This window comes from Miniopterus schreibersii (assembly GCF_964146895.1).
Source record: "Miniopterus schreibersii genome assembly, chromosome: 12".
In the NCBI taxonomy this organism is placed as follows: Eukaryota; Metazoa; Chordata; class Mammalia; order Chiroptera; family Miniopteridae; genus Miniopterus; species Miniopterus schreibersii.
In genome coordinates, this window is record NC_138112.1 from 11,664,423 (window position 1) to 11,676,650 (window position 12,228).

General features: G+C 39.1%; 1 protein-coding gene across 1 annotated transcript in view; it reads left to right on the forward strand.

The window, feature by feature from the left end:
* The first annotated feature begins 2,903 nt into the window (after window positions 1-2,903).
* Window positions 2,904-12,228, forward strand: part of LOC308565835 (protein MFI) — a 37,015-nt gene continuing 27,690 nt past the window's right edge. Inside the window, exons 1-2 of the mRNA XM_081155497.1 lie at window positions 2,904-2,937; window positions 10,483-10,571. Of these exons, the coding sequence (XP_081011623.1) occupies window positions 10,491-10,571 (81 nt within the window). The 5' untranslated portion in view covers window positions 2,904-2,937; window positions 10,483-10,490. The remainder of the gene's footprint in view (window positions 2,938-10,482; window positions 10,572-12,228) is intronic.

Sequence of the window (12,228 nt, forward strand, 5' to 3'; positions counted from 1 at the left end):
GTTGTCCTTGCTGTACATCAACATGTTCACCAATCAGGAAGCTCCGCTGAGCTTTGGCATCCAGAGTGTAGGCATGGTTGATACAAACATTGGCAGTGTGATTAAACTCAGTCTCCAGTCTTCCTCCTCTGCCAGGAATTTGGACAGTGGAAGTCCCAACCTCTAATCATGTGCTTAGTCTTTCTGGTGAACAGTTTCCATTCTGAAGCTATCTAGGGGCCCACCATGAGTACCTCATTAGCACAAAAAACTTCTATCACTCAAGAAAGTCTAAGAGTTTTTCTTTAATTGAATTTATTGGGGTTACCCTGGTTAACAAAATTATATAGGTTTCAGGTGCACAATTCTCCAACACATCATCTGTATACCGTATTGTGTGTTCACCACCCCAAGCCAAGTCTCCTTCTATCACCATTTATCCCCCCTGCACCCTCCTCCTCTAAGGGTTTTTGAAACTCTATACCAGGTACTAAAGAGAAAGACCAGATAAGTTCTTTATAATATCACAACACATAGGAGGGCCTAGGAACTCAGGACCACATCTATCATGAGGCCTGATGCAAGGGAATTAGGTAGAAGATTACCCTCACTCCAGAAGGCTTGGGACAAATATCTGAACCTTACAGTTAAGATATGCATTAACCACCCAGGCTGGGTGTGGCTCAGCCATTGAGCATCGACCTAGAATCCAGGAGATTGCAGTTCGATTCTTGGTCAGGGCACATGCCCGGGTTGCAGGCTCAATCCCCCGTCAGGGGTGTGCAGGAGACCGCTGATCAATGACTCTCTCATCATTGATGTTTCTCTCTCTCTCTCTCTCCCTGCCTCCCTCTTGAAATCAATAAAGATATATTTAAAAAATAAAAAAGATATGCATTAACCAAACTCCATCTAATTTAGTTCAGAGCATATGGTAAGGAGATATTTATAAGTAGGCAGAGAATAAGTCTCTCACTATGATTTTGAAGGGTTATTACCCACTCTTTTTTTCCAAATTTTTTAAAAATTCACACCTTACTCAACTTTCTTCTCCCCAAAGAGTAACAAGAAACCCCCGACACCACCAGCATCACTAGTACCACTGGCACTGCAGCTATGAAACTGGGACCTGCCACTTGGGTGGGCCCTAAATGAGTCCTCCATGGAAAATGGCTTGTCTTCTGCTCCGTGTTCTTATTTATCATTTAAAATAAGAGTGATTCAGAGGAAACAAGTTGGAGGCGTAGGTCACAGCTACACCCACCGCCTCCCGCAACCACATCAAAATTACAACTAAAATACAGAACCACCATCACTCAGAGCCTCCTGAAATCTAGCTGAACAGAAGTGAGCCATGCCCGGCTGGGCTATAATTATTTTTCAATCATTCAGACAGTCATGTCATTAAAAGCATGTAGAGCTTATTTTAAAAGCAATATATAAACAAGGTAGTGTTCTTTAAATATATTTTGCTATTTCATTTTCTACGTTTAAAAATATCTTTCTCTGAATTATTTTACTGGTTTCGTTTTGTAGTTTTATAACTTTATTTTTTTTTTCATGTTGGTAAAAGGTGCATAGGTTTACCATTTTAACTATATTTAAGAGTACAATTCAGTGACATAAGTACATTCAACAATGTTGTGCGGTTTTGTAGGTTGTGTTTTGAATCCTCACCTGAGGATATTTTTTCCATTCCTTTTCAGAGAGAGTGGAAAGGAAGAGGGACAGACAGACAGAGAGAGAGAGAAACGTGGTGTGAGAGCGACACATCGGTTGGTTGCCTCCCGCATGTGCCCCAGGGCGGGGGGCTGAGCCTGCAACCCAGGTCCTTGCCCTTTGCCTGAACCCAACCCAAGATCTGATGCTCTAACCACTGAGCCAACTGGCCAGGGCCAGTTTTGTAGTTTTGAATTTAAAATTTTAAACCTAATTTCTACTAGATTAAAAAATCAAGTACAGGTCTACATAATGTTTCCATGATTATATGTTTACAGTTTACTTTTCATAGCTCCTGTGTGTTAATGCATCAAGGTCACTACAGGAAAGGGAACTAAAGCTCACCCTTCCTGCTGGTTAGGATTGTGATCATGATTTTTAACAACTCTGGAAGCCCAGTGAATCACCGAATTAGCCTACAGGGAATTTCTTCGGTACAAATGTTTTTATTATTTAGGGAAATTTTTCTTCCGATGTTTTTTTACCCCCTAGACTTCATCTTTCTTACAACTAATAGTGTTACGTGCAGGAGCACAGGAAGGAAAAAGAGCTGAACAGTTTCTGAGCAAGATCGTTTGATATTGCAACCGTCGATGACAAACTAAAGTACCAAAGTGTAAGACATTTCGATTTCCAGCAACTCAAACGTGTATAATTTAAGGTTATCTGGAAATTCATTTAAGAGGTCGTCTGTTTTCACTTAAAAGAGTTTGCCAGCTAAAGAGCTTCAATTTAGAAGTCGCACTCGCCTGCAGTCGCCTGTCACTTATTCTTTGATCCTGAGCACGACCTGTCAAATCACTGGAAAGATCGGTTTTCTTATTGACACATGCATAAATGAACTAAGTAGAAACGATCTCACTGTGTTTCTCCAACATCTTTAAAATACTGGTTGAAGAAACCAGGATTTATAACATATTGAGTCCAATTTCGCAGAAAAATCACTTCGGTTTCCCTTCCCAAATCCCCTCTGCCTGAAAGCCACTGACAATGGCTGTGAGGGCGTCCAGCAGATCGGACTGTCTGCACTTTCTGGATTTAGGATCCCAGGAGCTCAGGATCCCAGGACCTCAGGGGTGGAGGAAACCCCGGGGCTGAGGGGCGGGGCCGGGGCCGGGGGCGGGGCCTGGGGCGGGGGCGGGGCGAGGGGGTCCGGGGCAGATGACCGGAACTAGAATTACGTCATTTCCGCCTCCCCTGTTACGGGGGCCGAAGCCGAGCCCAGGCTGGCGGCGATTGGTAGGTGAAGGGAATGGCGGCCCCTCCCTCTCACCCCGCACCTCCTGCGCCCTGCGAGTCTGGTTCCCGCCTCCTCCGCCTCGGAGCCCTCAGGGCCCGGCGCCGTTGGGGTCCGCGCTCTATCCAGCCCCTTAAGGGCGTCTCGCTTCTGTGGCGCCCCCTCTGGGCCTGCAGCCTCCGGCTGAGCCTCGCCGGGGCTTAACCCCTCCCGGCCTCCTGCTCGCCCCGGGGAGCGGGCGGCGCTCGCCCCGTGGAATGACTTTCCGTCTTTCCGTTTAGTTATTTAGAGGTGGGAAAGGGAAAGGCGTTTTTCAGGAGTAGGTTAGTAGTTGTTTTCCTCCGTCCGCCGTTGGAATAAACTAGGATCGCAGGAGAAAAGGGAAAGCGAAGCGACGAGACCGGTCAAGATCAGGAAACACTTCTCTCTATTCCGTGAAACAGTAGGAGACACAAAAGGGGAAGTATAAGTTCTGATCCCGGTATATTAATACTGTTTTCCAGCTTTTAAAGTAAATGGGACTGAGCATCTAGAGATTTACCTCGTAGGCTTTTTCTTATGAAGCTCGATTAGGTCAGCGGAGCCATATGTTATAAAAGTTACTGATTTGGGATAGATAAAAATCTTTATCTCAGAATCTGCAGGTAAAACCTTTTATTATGTGAACAGTGGTTTGGCGGTACTTTTTAGTATCTTCGGACTTAGGAAGGGTTCTCACATTGGTTAATTTATTTGGAGGCTGTAATAACCATATGCCGTCAGTATTGTTTTTTACCCGAGGCCGTCAGCTGTCCTTACCCCCTTTTCATCCCTGGACCTTGTCCTCTTAAACGTACTCAAAAGACTTTTACCCTTCACTACTTTTTCCATCTCTCTCACATTGACTGTCGCCCTCACTACTGGATCATACCCAACAGCATCTTATCATATGTTAATATCTCCCATCTTTATTTTTTTATTACTTTTTTTAATCCTCACTTGAGGATATTTGTTCCATTGCTTTTCAGAGAGAGGAGGAGAGTGGAAGGGGGAGAGAGAGAGAAACACCCATGTGAGAGAGACACATTGGTTGCCTCCCACACTGGCCCTGAGGGGCGGGGCTCGAACCTGCAACCCAGGCAGGTGCCCTAGGCCACAGTCAAACCTGGGACCCTTCAGTCTACAGCCCAATGCTCTAACCACCTAGCTAAACTGACTAGGGCAATGTCTCCCATGTTAAAAAAATTATCCCCTGCATCCATTCCCACCATCTGGCAACCATCCTATATCTATGCTCCCTTGCAGCACAGCCAAAGAATTGTTACTAAACTTTCTCAACTTGCCCACTTCCTCAACACACCCCAGGCTTTCTTCCTTGCCACTCTACTGAAACAATACTTATCAAGGTCAGAAGGAAGTTTATCTGGACAAATCTAATTTATTCTCAATTTAGTTGACCCTCCAGCACCATTTGACACAAAGCGTGGAATTTAATTATTCCTCAGTAATGTTAGTGACTCATTTCTGAATCAGATAATTTTGAATACTGGAGGATATTTCATTAATATTTTGTGCTATTCATAATGTAATGGTGACATACAAGTTAGTGTGTGCGTTAACATTTTCACCACTACTTTCTTAAATCCAGACAACCAACAAAACAATAAATCAAGCCTTGATTTGTGGTGTTTGCCAATTCCTGTGATGTAAATATTCCCACCCTGGCCAATTTCAAGCTAGGATCATGGCCTCAGTCACTGGGAAGAGATGTGCTGTATGTAGTGCAGTTACAGTGTTTCCACCACGCAGGTTCCAGTAGATAATATGCAGAGAGCAAGTAGTACTTAACTATGGGTGCCTTTGCTATCCAGAGGACATTTGGCAATGTCTGGAGATAGATTTGGTTGGTTTTCACATCTGTGCTACTGGCATGTGGTGGGTAGAGGCCAGAGATTCTGCTAAACTCCCTACCATGCATAGGACAACCCCCACAGCAAAGAATCCAGCTCAAACTATCATTAGTGCTACTGTTGAGAAACCTTGCAATAAGCATAACCTCAAGAAAATAAGTAAAATACAGTGATGGGGAGGAAAAAACTTTACTCTCTTAGGTCCTGTGATTAGAGCCTGCAAATTAAACTGACCAAAGACAGATTAACGGGAGAAAAGGTATAAAATTTTTATTTGATGTTAATATTTTAATTTTACATACACACAGAAAAGGAAGTGAAAACCCAAAGAGGCTGCTAGTACTGTATACCATTTAATCAAACGGAGGTAAGTTTGTGAAGTGACAAGACACAGGAAGAGAGGTTTGGGAGTAAACTAATGGAAGATAAGGGTTATGTGAGATTTGTTTGTGTGGACCCCCCGTAGTGCCAGGGATAATGGTGGTTCTCCTCCTCCCAGTATGGGAAAGGAAAGGGGGACACCTTCACAAAGGGAAGTTACCACCTCCTCTTAGGCAGCTAGACACAGAATAGAGAGCTTTTCCTACATCTGCTGTTTCTCAGTTGTCTTCAGCTCAAAATAATCCTTATGCCAAAATGGCATCTTTTGGAGTGGAGTATATTGATCCCCTGTAATAGTAAAGTAGTAAGTGGTGAGTTTTGAGTATTTATTACCTTTATTTTAGGTAATTGTAAGTTTAATTTTTAATAATGACTGTGTTTAAAAACCAGCTCACAAAATTCCCGAAAATTTAAAATGTGGTTTTCCTGAGCCAGTACATGCCAGTTCCGTCTACCACCCAAACCATGCCAGTCAGTTTCCCGTATGATTAGAGCCTGACTGCTGCCTACTTTTTTGACTCCTCTGCCTCTTGTCTAAGCTCCAGTGACAGTTTTCGTTCTTTCAGCTACTTGCACACACTACGTGCCTTATCTCAAGGCTTTTTTATCTTTTGTTCCTGTGCCTGAAACTCCCTTCTGCCACTTTCCTGTCATTGCCTGTTTGCATCATGAAAGGTACTGACTCCTCGTTAGAGAGGGCTTCTCTGACCACTTGTGCTAAAATACTCCTGTCCTTTTTTATCTCACTGCTCTATCTTCTTCATTGTACATGCACTTCTTTTGTTTTTTACCTCCATATTTTAAGTGACCTGTTACTCTACTTATTCTTGATTTCCTTTAGATGTAACTTCCTACAATATAAAAAGAGAATTTTGCTCTCACACCAAACCACCACAACACACATATATATGTAGACACACCCTCACCTTCCTAATTTTTTTTTTACCCTAACCTGAGGATATGTTTTTATTGATTTTTAAAGAGAAAGGGAGGAGAGAGGGAGAGAAACACCGATGTGAGAAACATCAATCCATTCCCTCCCATACACACCCTCTACTGGGCATCAAACCCACAACCTAGGTGTGTGCCCTGACCAGGAATCAAACCCACAACCTTTTGGTGTATGCTCCAAGCAAATGAACCACCCAGCCAGGGCCCCTCATCTTCCAAATTTAAGAAAAAAACCCTGCCACATAAAACTAAATAGGTTCTGAAATTTTTACTCCTTACGGTGTAAGGTTGAATTATTCCAAAATAATAAATATCCAGGGTAAGCCTGCTTTAGAGATGGGAGCCAGTCACCAATCATGTTATATCCAAATTCACATTGTCCTTATCATAGGGTATATAATTATGGTGCATGACTCTCATTGTGACATATAGTTTGGTATTCATGGCTGATCCATATTAATAGTTTGGCCTTTTTGTTTTCTTTTGCCCCCTTTCAGAGTGATACTTAAACACAAGTCAGATATTACTCATCTGGTCTAACAGTTACTCAAGTAGCTTCCCATCACACTAAAAATAAACTTCTAACTTTCTGCAGTGGAAGGCACTATGTAATCTGTTATCCCGCTATCTCTGCTTTTATCTCTTACCATTCTTCTCTCTAGTAGTCTCCAGTTACACTGGCCTTCTTCCTGTTCCAGCTTCCTATTTCATTGCCTTCACACTTGCTATTCTATCTGCCTAGAAAGCTCTTTGGAAATGTAAAAGGTTCATTCCATTCACGTTTCTTAAACAACATTAATTCATTCATTAATATAACATGCAGAATTTTTAGCCTCCTTCGTCACTTACTGTATTATTCCCCCAATATTTATTTTAAATGCTTTTTAATTGCTGTGTGATATTAATGAAATGTTAAAATTTCTGATTCTGATCCCCATCACCCATCATACTAAACCCAGTCCAAACAAGAAGACAAACAACAGTAAGAACAAGATCCTTAAGCAAGATTAAGATCCTTCCAAGTGGTGTCTGATATACATATATACAGGGGTATCAGGTATTAGTGTACAGATTCCAGTTTCTAGAAGGTTAAGCAGATGCTATTGACATTACAGGAAACCAGCTGAATGTAATTCCTGGGCCTAACCCCAAGATTACACTTTAGAGCAGTTTTCAGTGGTGAAGAGCCTTTTAAAAATTTATTCCCAATGTGTTACAGACCATTTGTAAAATAAAAATGAATTACTAGAGAAAGAAAATAAAGATATGCAAACTATAAGCCCACTGATCTTGTGTTTGTGTAACAATGTCAAATTGCTGTAAAAGTTTCTCACTACTGTCAGTTTATTTATTTATCTCATCAGGAAACATGCAGTTCAGAGACTGGCGTAAATCCGTGGGCCACACCCAAAGTAGCACAGTTTTAGAGATCCACCTGCAAGTGACCCACCCCAACCCTGTATGCCCCCTGTTCCTCCCCACTTAACTTTTCAGGTCAAGCCTACCATGAATTGTTCTCTTGCTGGTGACAACCAAATTTTTAAAAATTCTTATTATTCAAGTAGTCCATGTTTATTAGAGAAGTAATAAAAATTAAACATTTTAAATTCCTCCTTAATTCTACCACCATTGTTAACATTGATACTCATACATACATAGTTATACACACACACATATTTGAATAGGGGAGGGAGAAGCTAACAAATATTTTATTACAGATAGCTCTTTAACAAACTGCTCTTTAAAAAGTGTACATTATGACATGAAACATTTTCCATGTCAATGTGTGCATTTACAGCATCACTTTTAATATTCTCATAGGATTCTGTTGTATTAACGCATCATTTATTTAACCAATTTCCTATTCAATCAGCCAGCAAGTATTTATTCGTAACCTGCTCTTTGCTATGAATGGAGGGTATAGCAATAAGCAAGAAAAGAGTCTGCCTTAAGGGAACTTACATTGTAGTGGGATGAGCTAGATAGTAAACATGTGCAACAAATACACAGAAAAAGGATACTGGTTTGTCAGCATCTAACAACCTTTAGCCTTCATCATATGAGAAGCAGGAAGCAGGTGTGTGCAGGAACCCTGAGTGAAATTACTTAAGTCATACTGCCCAATAAAACTGGTTGAGACATATTTACACAATTAAAAGGGATTTTTAAAACTCAGTTTTAAATTTTTACCTACAACATTGAGGATGTAGTTGGGGAAAATTAAGCAATCTGCATGAATTAGCACCGATACTATCTTGTGCTACCTCACACATGTACACTGCTTTATAGCTTAATCACTAAGCATGTAACAGGAATGAAACTCATAATTTAATCGTTGCAAAGGGTATTAAAAGATCCACCATAGTCCTAATGTTCCATTTATGTTTAGTTTTCCACTTTTGTAAAATCTAGAAATTAAGTGCTCTCATAGGATGTTTATAGGTGTAAATTAACATTTTTGAGGACAGGGGTTGGCTGTGTCAAAATTTTAATGTGCATACTCTATTTTTTATGAAGTTATATATATATGAACTACATGCATATTGTGAAAACAAAATTACACAATATAAAAGGGTATATTGGAATAAAATCTCCTATTCATTCCTAAAACCAACCCCCTCAGTCCTCCTGTTCCCTCCCCATAGACAATCACTATTAGCAGTTTCTGGCATCCCCTTCCAGAAACAGTCAATGCAAAATATGTATATACCATAGCAATTCCACTTCTAAAAATCTAACAAAAATAATTGCACATGTACACAAATGTATAAGGATATTCATTTTGTAATTGTGACAGCAAAATATAGAAACAATATGTCCAATAATAAAGAATTAATAAATTATGACATGTCCATACTTATGAATACTGTGCAACTATAAAAAGGGGGAAGATCTCTATGTATTAACTTGGAAAAGTCTCCAACACATATTGTTAGTTAAATAAAGCAGAAAATATGTATAGTTTTAAGACATTAATGCAAACAAATAGTTCTGTATGATGTATATATGTGTATATGTAATATATATATAACCATGTGCATGTATACATATTCATTTATATATATGAAAAGATCTGGAAGAATCACACATCTATTAACAGAGAGAAAGATAACCTTTCAAAGAAAGAACTGGGCTAAAAGAAATGGGATTTTTTTACTCTACAGTTTTATATTGTTTGAAATTTTTAAATACAAGAATGTATTTATGTACTACTTACGTAATAATTTTTAAAGTAAATCTCAGCAGTAATATGAATAATTTTGGATTTTAAACAGTAATGAGATGTTAAGTAGGGAATGATATTTACATATTTTTTTAATGCTTAAATATTACCCTGATTCTCTGGTTAATTGTGAATACCAAATACCTGTATTTTGTATGTTGACCAGTGAAAAAGAACATGGACCAGAAAATATAAGAGGAATGAATCTATATCCCAAAGGCCACATTACAAACCAACGGAGCAAAAAAATGACAAGATTTGATTAATCAAAAAGTGAATAATAAAATTAGAGCTTTATCACAAAGAGTAATGAATCAAGGTAGCCACCATGTTTCAAAATTTAGTATAATTATTTTTCTATTTTTTCCTCACATTTTAAAAAATTTGATTTTTTCCCCTTTCATTCTTACCCAAAGATAGGTTCATTGATTTTAGGGAGGGAGGGAGGAAGGGAGGAAGGGAGGGAGGGATATCGATCAGTTGCCTCTTGTGCTTGCACTGACCAGGGATCCAACCTGCAACCTAGGTATGTGCCCTGACTGGGAATTGAGCCCGAAACCTTTTGGTGTGCTGGACAGCACTCCAACCAACTAAGCCACCTGTCCAGGGTATTTCCGCACATTTTAAAATTAAAATTTTGATATTATTTTTAAAGTTATGATAAGTCTAAGATGGCAAAGTTACCTTCTGTATTTATCTCTTTTAATGATAGAAACAGTGACACTTCCTCAAAAATTATTAAAACTGATTATCACACTATTCACAAAGAAAACTTTTTTTTCCTGAAACCTCTTTAAATACACAAACTACATTTTGTTCCTTCTCCACCTGCTGGCTAGAAAGAGTATATCTCAAAATAGCATTTCACAAATAACAGTTCAGAATTTTAAACTTTTAAGCAAAATTTACTCACTTAGTTTGGACTATGATAAAGTATCTCAGAATCACATTGCTACTGTAATTTTAATGCGTGACATCATTTATACATTATTTTCTTAATTCACACAACTTTCTATTTAATTTTCATTGACTTCTAGTGACAATTTCATAATGGAGTATATAAAGTAATTTTAAATATAGCCATTTTGCTTATTTTCTTTTAGGACTTTAAATGTCTTGGGTACCAGAAGTGGAATTTGTAAGGAGGGATAAAGCTGCCAGAGTCATTCAGAATGCCTGGAAAAGTTTTCTCGTGAGTTGTTTTTTGTTTGTTTTGCAGCTTTATTGAGATATAATTTAGATATCAAAAGGTTCACCTGTTTAAAATGTACATTTCAGTAGTTTTTAGTATATTTACAGAGTTGTATACCACCTTTTGCTTTAAAAGCAGACTTTTTTAAAAGTTTCAAAGTTAACATTAATATGTCATTCGCCTCAAACATTTACGGAGTTCCTGATTGGGCCAGGCACTTCGATAATAGCTACTATCAATGAAAATATTACTAATCAGCTCATTTGGCTTTCACCTGTAAAAACTTTATTTCTTGACTTTGGAATCAGGTTTGTGAACAGTTGTTAGGGATACATTCACTTATTAAATGTTGAGTACCTACTAATGCACCATATCGTGGTTAATGTAGTAGTTCCTTATCATGCTCTAATATGGGTAGAGCTGGTCTTCTTATCCAATAAGGAATATTCCAAGTTGATTTACCTGCTTAGGCGAGAGCCAAGAGCTAAAACAACTTCACTCTTTTCTCTCTGATAGCAGCAGCACTCTGTCTGCTAGATGATTCTGTGTGAAGTGGTGTAGCTCTCTTTCTAGCACAAAAGACACCTTTGTATCAGTTAATCAAGTCTTGCAAAGTAGCTTCCATTATTTCTCTACTGCTTCTATCAAAGCCATAAGACCTATTCTGGGAGTAACTATTGATTTTCAACACTAAAATACATTTTTCTTAAAAATCTATTCTTTTGATGATTTCTGTCAGCATACTTATCTAAGCTTAAGCTTTTTTGTCATTTATAACTTCTTTTCTCTTATATCCAAATCCAAAGAACCACATGCCATTAAATCTGACTATATTCCTGGCACTGTGCTAGCATTTTACAATACATCCTTGCCCTTAAGGAGCTTCAGTAGAGAAGACATGTATATAAACAAACAAGTCGTGTGTGTGTGTTTGTGTATGGTAGACTGAGCACACATTTTCACTTTCTGTTACTCCAAAACCCCACTGAAATAACAATATACAGAAACTTAACCTATAACACAGAGAAGGGAGTTCATGAGCAAATAAGAAATTTTATTTCATTTATGGAAAACCAGAATAGATGGTGGCATCCTGTTGGACAAAACTGTGTAGAAGACTTGCCTAGATACACTTCAGAGGGGCCCCAGTGAGACAGCTGGTTTGCCATTGGAACACTAGAAAGGATATCAATTAGGAGTTAGCAGTTTTTAAAAGGCCTGGAAGAGAATGACTGTAGACAAGGGGGCAGCTGTACCAGTTGTCTCCACTGTCACTTTAAGACCCATAGCTGCAGGTAGATGGATATTTACAATTAGTCAAAAATCTGCTGGTAGGTGGATATTTACCATTGGGAGAAAAAGTGAACTATCTGGGAAAGCTAGTTCTAGCATGGACTTGGCACTCCACATCTAAACCCTCTTAATTTTAGTATTTGACAGTCACCCTGCTTAATTACTGGTTACCTGACCATCCCTGCTATAAGAAAGCCTATTGATTAACTTATTCCACCCACATCACAAAGTTCCCATGCCACCTTCCCACTCATGAGTGTGAACAGTGAGAAAATAGGTGACTACACAAAAGCACAGGATACTTGCTCCCTGGAGAAACTGATACAGACTTCGATTCCTAACTACAGTCTTGCACCACATAGGT